At 43.3% G+C, this 18,455-nt stretch overlaps 2 protein-coding genes across 6 annotated transcripts in view; both read right to left on the bottom strand.

Annotated features, from left to right (window-relative positions):
• Nucleotides 1–1,847: 1,847 nt before the first annotated feature.
• Nucleotides 1,848–10,993, bottom strand: LOC101154042 (disintegrin and metalloproteinase domain-containing protein 1a-like). The gene has a single exon (XM_019038657.3). The coding sequence runs from the start codon at nucleotides 5,314–5,316 to the stop codon at nucleotides 4,057–4,059; it is 1,260 nt and encodes a 419-aa protein (XP_018894202.2). The 5' UTR covers nucleotides 5,317–10,993; the 3' UTR covers nucleotides 1,848–4,056.
• Nucleotides 10,994–11,126: 133 nt separating this feature from the next.
• MAPKAPK5 (MAPK activated protein kinase 5) overlaps nucleotides 11,127–18,455 on the bottom strand; it is a 51,320-nt gene continuing 43,991 nt past the window's right edge. For 3 of the 5 annotated variants that reach the window (XM_004053909.5, XM_063694368.1, XM_063694367.1), the window contains 4 exons: nucleotides 15,917–16,047; nucleotides 15,535–15,650; nucleotides 14,390–14,494; nucleotides 11,127–11,574 (listed from right to left, as the gene is read on the bottom strand). In XM_004053909.5, coding sequence (XP_004053957.1) covers nucleotides 11,480–11,574; nucleotides 14,390–14,494; nucleotides 15,535–15,650; nucleotides 15,917–16,047 — 447 coding nt within the window. In that variant the 3' untranslated portion in view covers nucleotides 11,127–11,479. Of the gene's footprint in view, nucleotides 11,575–14,389; nucleotides 14,495–15,528; nucleotides 15,651–15,916; nucleotides 16,048–18,455 lie in introns of all 5 variants that reach the window. The other 2 variants (XM_019038655.4, XM_063694366.1) reach the window with 1 other exon arrangement.

Here is an 18,455-nt window from a genome sequence, read left to right as displayed (position 1 = left end):
AGGGGTGATGCCCTTAGCCACCCCAGCTGGTTTCAAAGTAGGTCATGTCCCCACCACCCTCTCACCCAGTCCACTGTCTCAGGGCCAATTCAGCACTAGGACTCACCTAGGTTTTGCAGTCCCTGTGTCCTACACTGCCTTTCAAGTTTCTTTGGGGCCCCAGAACACTTTAGCCCATGGTGGTGAGGCTTGCAGGAACTCAAGTTCCAATGCTGGGATCTATCATTTCCCTCTGGCTAGAGCTGGTTTAAATGCTCCCTCTGTTGGCAGGATCAGCTGTGTTTGGTCCAGTTATCCTTTCTGATTTTTCGTTCTTATGAATGTGCTTTTTTGTGTGTAGATAGTTGTTAAGTTGGTGTCCTTGCTGCAGTGGGATGATTGGTGGAGCCTTCTATTCCACCATCCACCCTGCCTAGACACCATCTTTAAAAAAAAAACAAAAAACATCCTGCTCAAGGTACAAATATTGCCACAGTTGTGACAGTTGGATTTGATTAAATTATTCACTTGGTCAACATTTATTGAGCATCTGTAGTGAGCTGGGCCTACAAAACTGAATAATGATGCCAACTTGCCACTCCATTCTGTCAGGATGTAGTAGGGGAAAAGACATTTTCATCCATAATAACTACACAATGTAGTAGATTCATGACAGATATCAGCATCCATTTGTAAGGCTTTGGTTTCATTAGAGTCACTGAAGAAGCACCTCTGTTCTAGGCAATTAAGGACATGTCTTTCCCTTCAGTTTTTTTTTTTTTTTTAATGGAAGGAAAAGGTTCATGAGGCAGTAGATTCACTCATTTCTGGGGAGGGATGCAGGTCCCACCACTTAGTAGCTAGCTCTAGAGCAAACTCTTCAGTCTCTGTTTCCTCATGTACAAGATGGAGGTTTTATTGGGAAGTTGGGAGGATTAAATTAAGGCAATGAATGTAAAGTATTGCTTTAACACAGTGCCTAGAACAGAATGAATGGTTTTTATGTATTTGAGACAGGGTCTTGCTCTGTCGCCCAGGCTACAGCTAATTTTTTTTTTTTTTTTTGGAGAGACAGGGTCTTACTATGTTACCCAGGCTGATCTTGAATTCCTGGCCAAAAGTGATCCTTTCAACTTGGCCTCCCAAAGTGTGGGGATTACAGGCATGAGCCACCAAGACTGGCCTAATTTTAACATTATATTTGCTTTGTGCTCTCTTCTCAGAGAAGTAATTGCCACCTCCAGAACTCTATTACCTGTACGGGAGAAGTTCCTTCTGATATTCAATGAACAAGTTATTAATATAAATAAATTTTTTAAAAATGAAAACCAGAGGAAAAAATACTTTATTTATTTTTAGTTTTTTTTTTTTTTTTGAGACAGAGTCTCGCTTTGTCACCCAGGCTGGAGTACAGTGGTGTGATCTTGGCTCACTGTAGCCTCAACCTCCCAGTTTCAAGCAGTTCACTTGCTTCAAGCCTCCCGAGTAGCTGGAACTACAGGCACATGCTACTACTCCCGGGTAATTTTTGTATTTTTAGTAGAGACGGGGTTTCACTACGTTGGCCAGACTGTTCTCAAACTCCTGACCTCAGGTGATCCGCCCTCCTCAGCCTCCCAAAGTGCTGGGATTACAGGTGTGAGCCACCGCGCCTGGCCAAAAATATTTTAATTTCATACATATACTCAGCACTGTGGTAGATGCCAGTATACTATTATAGAATTAATGTAAACACAGTTTCCTAACTCTAGGTGATGTTCACCAGCCACGAGTTATCTGAGGGGTATGAAGTTCATCCCAGGAAAATTAGTAAAACAGAAGAGCTATGAAAGTTGGCCTCACTTTGGGAGTCTGAGGCAGGTAGATCAGGAGTTTGAGACCAGCCTGGCCAACATGGAGAAACCCCGTCTCTACTAAAAATACAAAAATAAGCCGGGTGTGATGGCATGCACCTGTAATCCCAGCTATTCGGGAGGCTAAGGCAGGAGAATCACTTAACCTGGGAGGCGGAGGTTGCAGTGAGCTGAGATCACACCACTGCACTCCAGCCTGGGTGACAGAGCAAGACTCCATCTCAAAAAAAAAAAAAAAAAAAAAAAACTGGCCTCGAAGAAAAAAAGTATTTTAGGTAAAAAGGGAGGATGGCTATAGGAAGCATCTAGAAATATTGGGAAGTAATAAATCAAATATACATATATCATATTAAACATCTGCCAGATTTGGAAAGCAGGTGACCTCAATGCTGACCTCTTAACCTACAGGCAATCAGGGTCTTCTACTTTGATATAGTCCCTCCAACAGTGCCCCCAGAATAAAGTGGACTCAATAACTATACCATGTGGAACCTGAAGAGTTGTCTAATATGAATTGGGTTTTATTTGTTTTTGGATTTAAAAACTTCTCCTTTGATGAATGCACATTTATAGGGCAAGTTAGAACAACCAATCACATAAACAACTGTCCTCACATAATAGGTGGTTGTTACTTAAAATGAAAATCCCAGAGATAGTAATAAATTCAGGTACATATGATTCTGTATGTCAAACAAATGGAAGATAGCATGTCCTGAAAAAGTTTCTGGTGACTAAAACAATTGGGCCAAAAAGACAAGGACATTGATGTCCAAAGATGCATGTTAATGGTTCAAATGAAATGTGAAAAAGCAAAAGGTACTAAAATATTTAACATATTAAATTAATGTAAATTTAATATACTAAAATGAATAATAAAAGTGAAAGAATCCTTCCTTCTACATTAGTATATCTGAGTCAGAGCCACTAAAACTATCTATTTCTACTTCACCAAACATCTCATTCCCACTCAGTGCTTGAGGAGTTTGATATACTTGGCTTCATCTCCCTATTTCTAACCTTAGGAATCTGATTCTTCCTCATCTTCTTCCTCCTCCTCCTCTTCTTCTTCCTCCTTCTCATCTTCTTTTTCTTCTGTGGCCACTTCTGCTGCTTCTGGCTTTATTTCTGGGGCCGGTGGTGGAGCCGCTGCTGGAGAAGCTTCTGCTGGGGCAGCCTCTGGTGATTTTTTAAGCAAGCAGATCAAGCAAATAATTGTACTTAATAATATTATAAAAAGTATAATGAATGATAATATCATCATGTCTACAGCACGTTCTTCACGTCTGGAATGAGTCATATTGTGATCTTCACCTTCTCCTGAAGGTGTCCCACCTAGCTTACCAGGAGGGCCACTGTCCACACTACCTCCACTTCCTGCAGTAACACAGTCAGGGGGGGCATGCCCTTCATTACAGTGGCAGTGCCCTAAATCATTACAAACTCCCTTCCCATTACACGTTTTTTCTGGGTTGCAGGCAGAAATCACTGGGGTTTTATCTGTGCAGGCGGAATTTAGGCAGACTTTGTTTGGTGCACAGTAAGTGCCATTGTGCACATCTCCTTCATCAGGAATGTCAGTACTCATATAGGCATCCATGCTCCAACATGAGCCATCTCCCTGAGGGACCTGAATCATTGTATGTTGGAGATTGATTTTTGGTAAGCCTGTAATACCTGAACATATAATTTTCCCACAAAATATATTACCATCTGAACACCGAACATATTGTGACCCAGGACTGGTAGAAATGCCACAGTTTCCAAATCGGTCCCCTTTGCTGTTCATTGAATTGTAACACTCTTGTGAGGCTGATTTTGCACCATATCCATATAATTGTAAGCACTGATTATTAGGGTCCATACAATGACCTTTAAGGCACTCGTAAATTTTATGACATTTTGAGCCATCTTGCTTATGCCTGTTGTCGGGGCATAATGCAGATGTACCATTGCAAAATTCTGGGAGATCACAGGAACGACTAGAAGGACAGCAAGGATATCCCTTAGGGTGAAATTTACACTTATGACAACATGGACCATCACTGCACTCTGCTTTCACCTTCAGTATACAGTTTTCATCACAACATGGGTGATGCTGACATAGAGAACCACAGTCACACTGCTCCGTGTCCTCCACACCATTTCCACAGGCAGAATCCCTACGCTTGTGGCCCCTGGGCCATGGCTTGTTAAATAGGCAGGCCCCTTTGTGTTCTCGAAGGAACTAGTAGAAGTAGTCAGAGCTGCAGTTGCTGAAGCCACTTTCTTTTGTGATATTTTCATGCATGAGGCAAAAGTGCTTATCTTTACAAAAGCAGGCCGAGTGGTCGTGCTGAATACCCAGGTTGTGCCCGAGCTCATGGACCATCAGGGCTGCAAACAACAGCACATCTTCATGATGGAAGGATTCAACAGCTGCCGCAAAACCGCTTGAGCAGGCACCACTGAGAAAGGCCTGGCCCATATTCTGTCCAGGGTGATGCCCAACGATCATGTGGGCAACATCGTGTTTTGCACGATGGAAGAGCATCTCTTGTCTCCAGTGATTGAAATTCCTGAGTGTGATTTGCAAGTCCACTGTGACATCTATTAGGTCCCCCTCGGTCCAAATCTCCATTCCGGCCAGCACCACCTTTGTATTTATTCCCCTAGTGAAGCTGTTGGCCACAGCAATGACATCCACTACTCTCTGGACAGTCTCATTGACATTACTGCCCCACATCTGGAACCGCTGGTTGTTGACCACGACAAACATCTCCACGTACTTTTTGTGTGACCACAAGTAGGACAGCGCCTGTAGATCATGAGGCTTCCTGCTCCCTTGTTGCCAGCTAGTAGACACCACATGGCTGTCTCTGGAAGTGACACCACAGGAGACTCGCGCTTGATGTGCTATGGTGTATAACACATGTTCAAACCGTCTTGAAGAGTCCATGGGCTCAATGCTGTAAGATTTTTCCTCCTTAATCAGGATGCCCCTGAGACCTGCACAGATGTTGACAGAAACAAAAGAACCTGACACTCCTTCTATGTAGCCTTCATAGTGGCAGTCATGTGAGATGAAAGGCGATTCTTGCCCCAGGAGGCCATTGTGGTAACTGTAGACTGGAAAGTTATTCACAAAATGGTTTCTCTTCACCTTCAGATGAACCAGGTGCTTCTGGCCTTGCATAAGTAACAAGTAGGACAGTCCTTCCACTGGGCTATCTCCTCCCTGGACTGTCAGCCTCTTTGGAATAATTATTTCATAGAAAGAGTAATAGATTGATCCCAGGTGACAGTACATGCTTGGCACAAAAATCACCAAAAGCATCAAAATCTCTAACCTGATACATGAAGGTCCTGGTACTAGCCCCAGCCTCAAGTTCCACTTCTGTGGAGCCCAAGTTTGAAACTTTATCTTAGCCTCTTCCAAGGCCACTTGGTTTTTCCATAGAGAAAGCAGGATGTTGGCAGAGTCTTTTAATAATGCCACCAGTGACATGGCCCAAATAAATCAGTTAATGATTCTGGGCCTATGTCCATCAGCAGAGCTCTCTCTCGCACACAAACCCTCGGAGGCTCAGGTGTTAGTCTCAGATCTACACTGGCTCCCTTATTGGCAGTTCTTGCCCAGCTCTGATTCTTACAGAACTTCAAGCCGTGTTTCTCTTCCTGCTTCTCTCCTGGCCTTCGGCAGTTTCTTTAGTATGTCTTCCTTCCAACAGCAACAACTTTAATCTTCCTTAGTTATATTCCTTTTACTTTCATGGGAAGATATTCCAAGTAGAAGGCCTGTAGTGATCCAGCCAGTACTGTAACTCAGGCAAATTATTCTTTATCCTCAGCTCGGGCCACACAACTTGATATCCATTAATCTGCTCATTCTTTGAAACCCAACATTCTGTCAGGGGGTGGGGGGAAGGGGGCAGGGCTTCTCTGGGGATCTCTGAAAAGGACAAACAAAGTTCTTTGTGGCCAACTGCCTCTTTCCCTCATTTCTGCAGTTTTCAGGGTACCGTTTCTCAGTTCAACTCTCCTTTGTCAGTGTCTGGTTTTTTTTCTTTAATTCAAGAAAATCTGTATGTGGATGTCCAAGTTTTCCCTCATTATCGTTGGTTCATAACAAATGAGTTTAGATATTTTATATCTGCATATAATCTTCTCTACCAAGTTTTCCTAATGCACAGATATATTATGTGTTAAGTAAAATGGGCTCAAGTTTCACCATGGGAGTATATAAGGGATCAGGATCAAAGTTCAGTTCCTCCAACTGCCCTAACATAAAAACAAAGCGTGGGGCCCGGGCACAGTGGCTCACCCCTGTAATCCCAGCACTTTGGGAGGCCGAGGCAGGTGGATCACCTGAGGTCGGGAGTTCGAGACCAGCCTGGCCAGTATGGTGAAGCCCCGTCCCTACTAAAAATGCAAAAATTAGCGGGGCGTGGTGGCAGGCGCCTGTAATCTCAGCTACTCAGGAAGCTGAGGCAGGAGAATCGCTTGAACCCAGGAGGCGTAGGTTGCAGTAAGCCGAGATCACACCATTGCACTCCAACCTGGGCAACAGAGTGAGAATCCATCTCAAAAAAAAAACTGTGGGGTCAAAATAAAAGCTGACTAACCAGGTGTCTAGTTAACATTTCATCAAGAAAAGAAAACTGGGCTATATAAGAACTTTTAAAAGATTTCTTCGGTTTGGAACTAAAATTGACCTGAAATGTCTGTGGAAGTCCTTGAATTTGGTTTTGATGTCAATTTCCTTGGTGTATTTAGCAGTACAAATTTAAAAGGAAAAGAAGCCCTATGCACCCATTCCTTACGCAGTTATTCTGTGCATTCTAGATGAAGAAAAATAAAACTCTACATTTTTTATCTTGTATAATTTTACAGCAAGTCAAATATTTACATGAGACCTTTCATATATGAGATGCGACTACAGAAGAATGTAATGGTAGCATAAGATCTTAGATAACAGCATGAGAGCAGATCAATTTATTCACTATTCCTATTAAATATTTAATTCCTAATACAGATAATACAATGTATCATTAGCATCTAGCAAGAAAATTTATACTGTCACAAACCCACTAAAAAAATTTACAGCAAGAAAAGTGAAATGATTTCCAGCTGTATTTCTTCTTGTGATTTATGTAAGCGCAAAGCTTCTTAAAATTGTATTTTGAAAATTATCACAGATTTTAGGGTGTTTCCCTGTTTCTTAACCAAAATAGGCAGCACAAATTAGGTTAAGCCATTTGGTGGGATAAAATAAGATTCAATAATGGAAGAACATTCTACTCTTTAAATAAATAATTAAAATGAAATATCCAATTTTCTAATTCTCTAATTGAAACATATTTTCTTCAATAAATACATGCACATACACATACCCACACACAAGACCTTATTTAAATCTTTTGGCTTCTTTGACCAACAGTTACCATTTCTTCAACTCATTTTTTCTCAAATGAATACAAGCAACATAAACTCTTTTTTAAGAGTAATTCCTGCCAGGCATAGTGGTTTGCTCCTGTAGTCCCAGCTACTTAGAAGGCTGAGGCAGGAGGATTGCTTGAGCCCAGGAGCTTGAGACTAACCTGGGCAACATAGCAGGATCACGTCTCTTTTTAAATTTTATTTCTGAGACGGAGTTTCACTCTGTCACCCAGGCTGGAGTGCAATGGTGCGATCTCCACTCACTGCAACCTCTGCCTCCCAGGTTCAAGCAATTCTCCTGCCTCAGCCTCCTGAGCAGCTGGGATTACAGGCATGTGCCACCATGCCTGGCTAATTTTTGTATTTTTAGTAGAGACGGCATTTCACCATGTTGGCCAGGCTGGTCTTGAACTCTTGACCTAAGGTGATCTGCCCGCCTCGGCTTCCCAAAGTGCTGGGATTACTAAAGGCATGAGCCACCACGCTGAGCCTAATCTATGTTTCAAACAATAAATTCAGACTGGCATTCTCCTATGTTCATACGTTAGTCAGAGAGAGACAAGTTTTTTTTACTACATCAAGCCGACTTTTATAACTGTGGTAAAGTCTAAAAGTATCTGATTGACCAGTAATGGCTTTAGGAAGCAGAAGGTTAATAAATCATGTAGGCAAACAGAGCATAACCTGCTGCTTTATAAGAATTGTATTTACAGTGTTACGTTTCCACAGGTATAGGTGTTAGGCCAAAAAATATGAGAAAGATATCGTTTCACTTCCAGTTATGTGCAAATTTCGAGTAGCAAACCTGACAGTTATGTTAAAGCAGAATTTACTTCTGGACTAGGAATACACAAACAAAACACTTCGAAGACCAAGCCATGCTGAGTCCCTTGGGAGCTACTGTTTTTTTCAAGGTATGCTGTTGCATTACAACAGCTGGGGCATCCTCCAGAGTGTTCACAAACTTCCAGCTTGGTGCTCATTTGGATGTGTCTGGACACAGCACTTACATTGAGGGCCACATGAATTCAGCTTGAAGTGACTGAAACACAGGCAACAGATGCTCAGAGTCAAAGGGAGTATCACTTTGGATACCTCTTCCATCGCACCTAAAATTCAGCATACACTGAAGGAAAAAATAATCATCCTGAGCCTTTTTAGAAGACACCCAAGTCACAAATTTAAGAAGTTATGGATATAATGGATATGCTAGAATATTCCTCTAAAGAAGGAGAAGAGTAACAAAGGTAATTACTGTTTTTTTCTCCCCATGGAATACTGAACCTCTGCCCTAAGATAGGAAAACTACAGTTGTTCTAATATTACACAAACAAGTGCAGTATTCCTAAGTGTAAGAAGTGATCTGTAAGATTTGCATTTCACTGAAAAACACAACAGGCACTTAATTCAACTCTCAGTCAAGTTTTCTGGTCAGTAAATTTAAAAACATTGGTTTTTTTTCTGTTGCCGGTTAGATTTTGCCATCATGAAAAGTATTCAGGTCGCGCACAGTGGCTCACGCCTGTAATCCCAGCACTTTGGGAGGCCAAGGTGGGCAGATCACTATGTCAGGAGTTTGAGACCAGCCTGGCCAATATGATGAAACCCCGTCTCTACTAAAAACACAAAAATTAGCTGGGCGTGGTGGTGTGTGCCTGTAGTCCCAGCTACTTAGAAGTCTGAGGCACAAGAATCGCTTGAACCTGGGAGGCAGAGGTTGCAGTGAGCCAAGAGCAAGCCACTGCACTCCAGCCTGGGGGACAGAACGAGACTGTCTTGGTGGCAGCGAGGTGGGGGGTGGGGGGGGAGACATACTCTCCTTACAGGAAATCCATTTATAACAGTTATCAGTCACCTAAGATTAGTGAACTTTATCATCTCAAAAAATATCTTTCAATTAAATTCTCCAAGATAAAAAGGAACCAATGTAGGCCGGGTGCAGTAGCTCACACCTGTAATCCCAGCACTTTTGGAGGCTGAGGTGGGCGGATCATGAGGTCAGGAGATAAAGACCATCCTGGCTAACACGGTGAAACCCTGTCTCTACTAAAAATACAAAAAGAAATTAGCCGGGCGTGGTGGCGGGCACCTGTAGTCCCAGCTACTCGGGAGGTTGAGGTAGGAGAATGGTGTGAACCTGGGAGGCAGAGCTTGCAGTGAGCCAAGATCGCGCCACTGCACTCCAGCCTGGGCGACAGAGCAAGAATCCATCTCAAAAAAAAAAAAAAAAAGGAAGCAATGTAATAAGGTAATTCTTAAGACACTTGTTTTTTATCATCTATTCCCACAGGCAGTCACACACATACAGGGCATACTAACCGAATGTCACCCTGAAGACTCAGGGTGGAGGAATTACTCAGCACAGTGGAGGAGTTAGAAAATAAGTTGCTGGTGAGATCAATTTTGATCGAAGAGAATGCGATGAGAAAAAATTGAATAACAGATGACTATCCTCTCCCTCTGCTCTGCGAGCTGGAGTCTACCTGCCAGCTTTTCTATGTACCAACATAAGTACCCACCAAAAACTGCTTCACACACACACATACACGAAAATTGGTTTGTTATGGAAACCCATACGCACAACAGAAAACTAAAAAAGGACCTAGCCTTATTTTTCCTTCAAACAGCTGCTCTCGGGACCAAAACCATGCTTCCTGAAAATGAAGGGTAATAAACAAGATAAATGCAGCCCAGAGGATGCCAACACAAAACCCAGACAGACATATTACAGAGAAACAGGGCAGCCTTATAAAAAAAAAAAAACCAAAACTGGATCATCTTACATGATAATCCAATAGTCCCACTTCAATTATATGTAAATTTCTCGGACAAATTATTCCAAAAACAGGACCAGAGGAACAGGGAACAGAAATAAGGAGTGATGGAGCTGGTGAAGGCTGCAGGGAAGGGGAAAGGAAGGACAAAGCAGGACCTCCTGGAAGGGGAAAGGGAAGCTCTGGTTAAACATATAAAGAATAGGCCAGGCTTGGTGGCTCATGCCTGTAATCCCAGCACTTTGAGAGGCTGAGGTGGATGGTCAGGAGTTCGAGACCAGCCTGGCCAACATGGTGAAACCCTGTCTCTACTAAAAATACAAAAATTAGCCGGGCATGGTGGCGGGCGCCTGTAATCCCAACTACTTGGGAGGCTGAGGCGGGAGAATCACTTGAACCTGAGAGACAGAGGTTGCAGTGAGCCGAGATCGTGCCATTGCACTCCACCCTGGGTGACAAGAGCAAGACTCCATCTCAAAACAAACAAACAAACATATAAAGAATAAACCCAAGGCCGGGCACAGTGGCTCACGCCTGTAATCTCAGCACTTTGGGAGGCCAAGGCAGACGTATCACCTGAGGTCAGGAGTTCAAGACCAGCCTGGCCAACGTGGTGAAACCCTGTCTCTACTAAAAATACAAAAATTAGCCAGGCGTGGTGGCGGGCACCTGTAATCCCAGCTACCTGGGAGGCTGATGTGGGAGGATCACTGGAACCTGGGAGGCGGAGGTTGCAGTGAGCGGAGATAGTGCCACTGCACTCCAGCCTCCACTACAACAGCAAGACTCTGTCTCAAAAAAAAAAATAAATAAATACACCCAAAAGAAAACCCTGTTAGATTTAAGAAACACACCAGTAGCCTTTTAACAAATATGACAAAAAGGAAATGTTCCTGCTTTTCTCTTGGGAATTAGGGGCAGGAGAAATGAGGGCTCAGCTCCCTCTTCTTCCATCATGGAAGCTGGCTCCCCAAGCTCAAGTGTGCCTCCTGTGAGTTCCAGCAGTCTGCAATGACAGCCACAAAAATGTCTTGGCAGTAGAGCTAATCTAGCAATGGTGTGGAAAATAAACACACAGGGCAATTGAAACCAGAATCCAGAGTCCTTGATTCAACTGTTTACTAATCAGAAAGGTCGGTATAGTCGGTCCTTTTTCTACTGCTGGCAAGTGATTTTTGTATATTTTATTACAAATAAAACAATATTGCTTGACAGCATCATCTGTCATCTTACAAATATACAACTACACAGTCCTAAAGTAATAGTATCTCTCTAGAACTGAGCTTTTCTTAAAAACAAACAATAACTATACTATTATTAAGTCCTGCACCCTAAATCTATACAGCAACTTTAATCAATGTGGAAATGAAATTATGATTTATTAATTTACATAAAATTACTTTATACATTAAAGAATAATTTTTCAAATTGTTAAAAAAACAAAGTCTGAAGCTGTCATTATTGGGATTCGTGGGACGTGGTTTGCTCTTCTATCACCTGCTTCACAATTTCTGCCAGTTTTAGTCGATCTACTTTATCTGTGAATCCACGACCTGAAAGCAAAAAAAGAACAAGGTCAGTCCTCAAATTCTTTGAGAGGTGGCAGACTCTTGACAGAGACCCAATAAGGTCCACCTTACCAGTATCAAATTCACCCTCACCAGTGGAGGAACCACCCCCACCACTGATCAAAAGCAGTTCAGATCCCCCATTTTTCAGGTAGCAATTGTACAGTTCCACTAACCTGGCAGTAAAAATCCAAAGCGAACACACAAGCAAACCACAAAGAGAGACAAGATCTTTGTAATACATACAGCTGACAAAAGACTCATATCCAGAATATATAAAGAATTCCTATATAAGAAAAACACAACTCAGTGAAAAAAAATGGGCAAAAGACTTGAATAGGTACTTCACAAAAGAGGAAATCTAACTGGCCCATAAACATTTAAAACGTATATCAGTACGTTTTAAGGGTACATTTAAGGGTAATGCAAACTAAAACCACACTGCAATACCACCTACAAACTAACCAGCATAACGAAGATTTTTTTAAAAGACAATAGCAAGAGTTGGTGTGGACGTGAAGTAACCAGAATCCCCAAACACTGCTAGTGGGAGTTCATAAATTCACTTTGAAAAACTGGTAGCAGTACCCACTAAAGCCAGACAGATGAAGACCTCCATGAACCAGCAATTCTAATCCTATACACGTAAGATAAATGAGCTCATCAAAAGACATTCGCAAGAGTATTCACCACAGCCCTTTTCTTAATTCCCCAAATCTGGAAATAATCCTAAAGTCCATTCAACAGTAGAATGGAGAAATATAGCACACATTCATACAGTGAAAATGAATGATCTGCTGCTACACACAACATGGATGGATGTCACAAATATAATGACTAAAATTTAATTGACTAAAAGAAGCCAGACATAAAAGAACACAGACTTGTCTGACTCCATTCACAAAGAATACAAAACCAGGCAAACTTAGGCTACAGTGCTAGAAATCAGGACTGTGATTACCCTTGAATGGAGGGAGGGAGTGACTGGAAGAGGACGCATGTTCTACTACATGATCTAGGTGCTGGTTACAGAGGAGTGTTCACTTTGTGAAAATTCACTGAAGTCCATATTTCATATGTGATCACTTTTCTAAAATGACATATTTCAAGGTTTTTTTCCTTTTTTTTTTTTTTTTTTTTAAGACGGAGTCTCACTCTGTTGCCCAGGCTAGAGTGCACTGGTGTGATCTCAGCTCACTGCAACCTCTGCCTCCCAGGTTCAAGCGATTCTCCTGCCTCAGCCTCCTGAGTAGCTGGGACTACAGGCGCATGCCACCATGCCCGGCTAATATATTTATTTTTTTTTTTTTGTATTTTTAGTAGAGGTGGGGTTTCACCGTGTTAACCAGGATGGTCTTGATCTCCTGACCTCATGATCCGCCCACCTCGGCCTCCCAAAGTGTTGGGATTACATGCGTGACCCACCGTGCCTGGCCCTCAAATTTTTCTTTAAAAAAATCCCAGGGAAGTGAATCTCCTCCAAGAATGGGAATGGCCAGGCTAGCACTTTAGATTTCTTATGGCATGTCTAAGAAACAAGAAGGCAGGCCGGGTGCAGTGGCTCACACCTGTAATCCCAGCACTTTGGGAGGCCAAGGTGGGTGGATCACTTGAGGTCAGGAGTTCGAGACGAGCCTGGCCAACATGGTGAAACCCCGTCTCCACTAAAAAAAAAAAAATACAAAAATTAGCTGGGCATGGTGGTACGTGCCTGTAGTCCCAGTTCCTTGGGAGGCTGAGGTGGGAGAATCGCATGAGCCCAGGACGGGGAGGTTGCAGTAAGCCAAGATCGCACCACTGCACTCCAGCCTGGGCAACAGAGGGAGACTCCATCTCAAAAAAAAAAAAAAACCAAACAAACAAACAAACAAACGCGGAAACAAGTGAGGCATTGAAATCTTCAGTTTGCTCCCTTCCCTGAGCATCTTGGAGCATAAGTCTAGTACAGTTTGCTCAACTGGAAAGACAATATTAAAATCAGTTTCAAGCCAGGCACAGAGGCTCACGCCTGTAATCCCAGCACTTTGGGAGGCTGAGGCAGGTGGATCACTTGAGGCTAGGAGTTCAAGACCAGCCTGGCCAACATGGTGAAACCCCATCTCTACTGAAAATACAAAAATTAGCTGGGCATGGTGGCACTTGCCTGTAGTCCCAGCTATTCGGGAGGCTGAGGCAGGAGAATCACTTGAACCCGGGAGGCAGAGGTTGCAATGAACAAAGATTGCGCCACTGCACTCCAGCCTGGGGGACAGAGTGAAACTCCGCCTCATAAAAAACAAGGCAGTTCAAGAAATTCATCTCTACCTTATTTGCTTCGGGAAAAAAAACTTAACCAGCAGTAGATCTGGCAAACTTTCTCCTCTTTCGTGAAACAGTTCTTCTCTAAGCTAAGCAGATCAGCGGGTTCAGCAGGGTGGACTCCCTGGCACTTTGTCCTCTTTCTCCCCTTCAGCATCTGTTGCTTCTTAATGACCTGGTGAATAGTCCTGGTATCTGAGAGGACTTCTGAAATTTGGGTTTTTTTTTTACCCAAGTGGTGTGTGATGGGGGCTTTCTAGTGTTGAATCTGCAATACACAATTCACTTGAACTCCGGAAAGTAAGTGAAAGGGCCAGATATCCAGGTATGCCTGGGCAGTTAATGTAGAGCTAACCCCCATTCCACAATGCTCCACTCACTCTCCAGCCAGCCTCACTTCACTTCAAAACAGCCGCAGCTCAGGCCCCAAAGAGATCCTATATGTTCTAAACATAATCACTTGTCTGCATTCCTGGGGAAGGGAGTTGATGAAGGCTCCTACCATTCCAGCTGAAGCTCTGCAGAGTATCTCTTAGGAGTTTGCATTCCCGGTTATACTTCCAAGCCTCCTGCATTACTTCATTCAGTTTCTCATCTTCATTCTCTCCTATTGGTAAGGATGAAGAGGAATTTGCATTTTTCCTGCAGCATCATGGGGTTTTAGTGTGAGAGATGGAAGGACGTGATGTCCAACTGGTTGAAAAATGATGACTGTAATGTGCAAAACTTCACCAGACAAGGGCTTTACTGCTAGTCCCTACATTATGTAGACCTCATCTGGTATGTGGACTCTTTTTTACTCTGACGTCTTTATACAAATCCACTGATGGCCCCAGAGTCTTAGCACTGGGGGATGGGAAATAGGCTGTGGCAGTCTCTATTGGTGAACAAAAGACACCTGGTCAACCAAAGACCAAAAAGTGGGAGAGTGGGCTACTTTCTCTCCCCTAAGCTCACTTCTTACTTTAGAAAGCTATCTGAGGTACACTACATGAGTTCTCTTAAAACCCAAGGAATCTAGGGAGATAGATAGGTCAACCCAACTGTTTTCTGGCCTAGTACATGAAGCATCTCATTTATGTGCTGAGAATAGCCCCTCACCCGCTGATGAGTGGAGAGAGAACATAACGAAAGAAAGCTCTCACTCCAAAGGACCCACGTGTAAGTCACTCTGCCCATGACATGAGTAGCAGCAGGAGCCACTTCTGAACTAAGGAGGTATTCTCTTATTTATGAGCTAATGGCAGCCTTGCACTCTAAAGGCTCTGGAAATGGTGAACAGCCTGCAATGAGATTCAGACCCTACCCACATTTTCCATTCTCCATCCCCCAACCTGTGCCCTTGTTGTCAAACTAAGAAAACACAAAACTGCATGCTTGCACCTGACACTGCCAATTAAGTCTAAACTAGAAATTCCACAGAAACAAAGGAGAGGCAGAACTTAACTGCATTTCTGAGCTCCCACTGTCCCATCTTTTTAGTGGGCATAGACTACCTTATATAATGTACTTTTCTTATAACACAAGATGAAACAGACAACCCAAAATTAAACCATTCCTTTTGCCATGTGCATGCATACACCCACCCACCCCTGCACACACACACTCACAGACACACAGAGGATTAGTAAATGGTGTGACCTTTACCAGCCTGGGGGAGAATACACTGAGCAATCACATCTCGGAGTTTTTCCAAGGCAACATTGGAATCCTCGGCTCCATTCTCATGGTCGTGGATATAGACACTGTCCTTTGGCTTGGTGCTTTAAGAGTTTGAGGGAAGGGTAATGACAACGTGAGACCCCAAAAACCAACTCTGGACAGATTTTAACTCTAAACATAAGGCAACAGTTGTATCAGAAAAATAACAATAGTGTCCAACTCCTGATACTATTTAAAGAGCTTATCCTCTCCACCCTCTTCAGAGGCTAAAGACCCCTAGCTGAGCAAGTTAAATTTCTTAAATTTCAGAACCCAGTACTCAGCCATTCCAGCCATGAAGAAGAATCGAAGAAATAAGCTCAGTTACCCAAGTAACTTCCTCTTCCGCAGAATGGGGTTGTTCACTGAGTGCAGGGGTTTGAGGCTGACTTTCAGATCCTGGATTCTCATGTTGGCCAACTGTTCCGCGTGAGCCTGCTGGATTCCTGCAACCACTGCCTGAATGCAAACACTGCCGTCAGTTTTTCATATTCATTGCTGGGCACCTAAAAAGCCAGTCTAAGAAAGTGGAAAGGAAAAGCTCAAAGTACTAAGAAGGTAATTTCACTCTTATGCTGAAGGAATAGAAATATTTTGATAAGGCAGAGGACTCTTCCCCATGGATCAGCAGGAACCAGGAAACACCAGGCCAACCAAAGGTCACACAACAACTAGCCCTTCTTCCCTGCTGGGGTGACAGAAATGCGAGTAAGAAATACCAGCAGGAACCCCACTCAAAGCCACTGAGGGGAAGTGTAAAGAGGCACATATGGACATCAGCAGAAAGGCTAGCAGGCTGCTGCCCAAGAAGCCTTACAGACGGTATTGATTCACCTCAGCCCTGACAGCTCAGAGCCCTGACCATCTTACATGGAGGGCATGGCCAAGGCTGAGGCCACATGACCGAGGCCACAACCAGTCAAGTAATTTACAGTGAGAAATAGCTGTCATGGAGTCTGGAACTCTGGAAGTTTGTGCTTTTATGAACAGTGTATGATCTCACTACAGGCAGACCAAATCATCAGAAGGCTTCATAGGAATATGATCCCTTTTTTTTTTTTTCCATTTTTGTATTTTAAAAGAAGGACAGAATGTGTGTGTGTGTGTGTGTGTGTGTGTGTGTGTGTATCCCAGAAAACGATCAGGAAGTATACATCAAGCCATAGATTACCTCACCTCTGAGGGGTGTGACTGTGGCAGGGAATGAAAGGGAACTTTTACTTTTTAACACTGCTGTACCACCTGAATTTTCACAACAAGAATTTTTTTGAGACAGTCTTGCTCTGTCTCCCAGGCTGGAGTGCAGTGGTGCAGTCTTGACTCACTGCAACCTCTGCCACTGCCAGGTTCAAGCAATTCTCCTGCCTCAACCTCCGGAGCAGCTGGGATTACAGGCGCATGCCACCACGCCCAGCTAATTTTTGTATTTTCAGTAGAGATGGGGTTTCCTCATGTTGGCCAGGCTAGTCTCGAACTCTTGACCTCAAGTGATCCGCCCGCCTCAGCCTCTCAAAACTGCTGGGATTACAGGCATGAGCCACCATGCCTGGCCTTATCTCCTCATTTTTAAGATCTTGAGTAACCTCTATGTGCTGACAACCAGGATCTAAGTAATCCCTTTGGATTTTTGAATGACCAAACCATTTCTGGACAACAGGAAGACAACCACCCACAAATCAAAGAGAAGGCAGAGAACTGTACTTTCCAGTTCTCCTTTTTCTTCCATGCTCCAGCTAAACTTAGAAAGAGACGTCTAACACTTCCACCCTACCCCTTCAAAGCTGTTAACACTCAAGTCTGTGTCACCGCTTTGAGCTCACAGCCACACTATGGTCCCACCCTACAAATCTCATTCATTTGAATGTTCCTCTGCCATCTCAAACAATATCTAAAACCTAAGAGACTCCCTCTCACCCAAACCAGCCTCCTTCCTAATCTGTCAATGTTATCACCAGATATGCCACAATTGTCCCCTTATATCTAGTCTATCACGAAAAACTGTAGAAATTTTTCTTCAAAAATATTTAGCCTGTTCATTCACCTCTACTTTTCTGCTCCCACAGCCACCCCCGACTTCTAGATTACTGCAGAAGTATTAGGCTGGCAAGTCTGCGAGTCGCCAAGTCTGACTATCTCTAAATACCTTCCTAGTGGCAAATCTCTTCTCAAAAAGCTACCATGGCCTCTCAGCTGCATCCCACTAATACTTAAACCCCTCTGTCCACTTGCAAAGCCTGGCCCTGCCACACCCATCTCATTAACTTCCCATTAGTGAGGCCAAATTATTTTTCCCGATGATGTATTTGCATGTGTTTTTTTGCTTATGCTGTTCGCCACGCATGGGCATTTACACTGTCTACTCAAATTCTTCAAGGACAGCGCATGCCCGAACATGAGAAAGAACTCAGATGCTGCAACACAGAAGACAGTTAATACATGTGAGGGGTTCTGCCTTCTCTTTGGGAAAATTACATCCCTTCAAAGATGTGCTCTTTTTCTGAATTCCCACAGCATTCACAAAAAAGTTAACATGCAAAGCTCTGCTATTTGAAATGTTCCCTCTTTGTTTCATGTTTATTGGCCTTGCCTTCCCAGCCAGTCTTGTTTAAACCCCTTGGGGAAAGGGAGGGTATCTTAAACTGTTCTGTGCCCGCAGCCCTGTAGCAGAAATATGGAGGCTATTCCTTTGAGTGCTCCCTTTGTTTATATTCACCAGGCCTTGATTTGGTCTTTTACCGAAAGAAAATTCCTTATTTTGGATCCTGACTCTCAGGAAACCAGAGATGTTTCTCTGGGAAGGATCGTGTACTCTGCACTGTTTTGCCTTTAACCCCTCACTGAGCCAAGCCCCAGCATTCCTTCCCAAC

This window comes from Gorilla gorilla, chromosome 10, assembly GCF_029281585.2.
Source record: "Gorilla gorilla gorilla isolate KB3781 chromosome 10, NHGRI_mGorGor1-v2.1_pri, whole genome shotgun sequence".
Lineage (NCBI taxonomy): Eukaryota > Metazoa > Chordata > Mammalia > Primates > Hominidae > Gorilla > Gorilla gorilla.
This window is presented reverse-complemented; position numbering and strand designations above follow the sequence as displayed.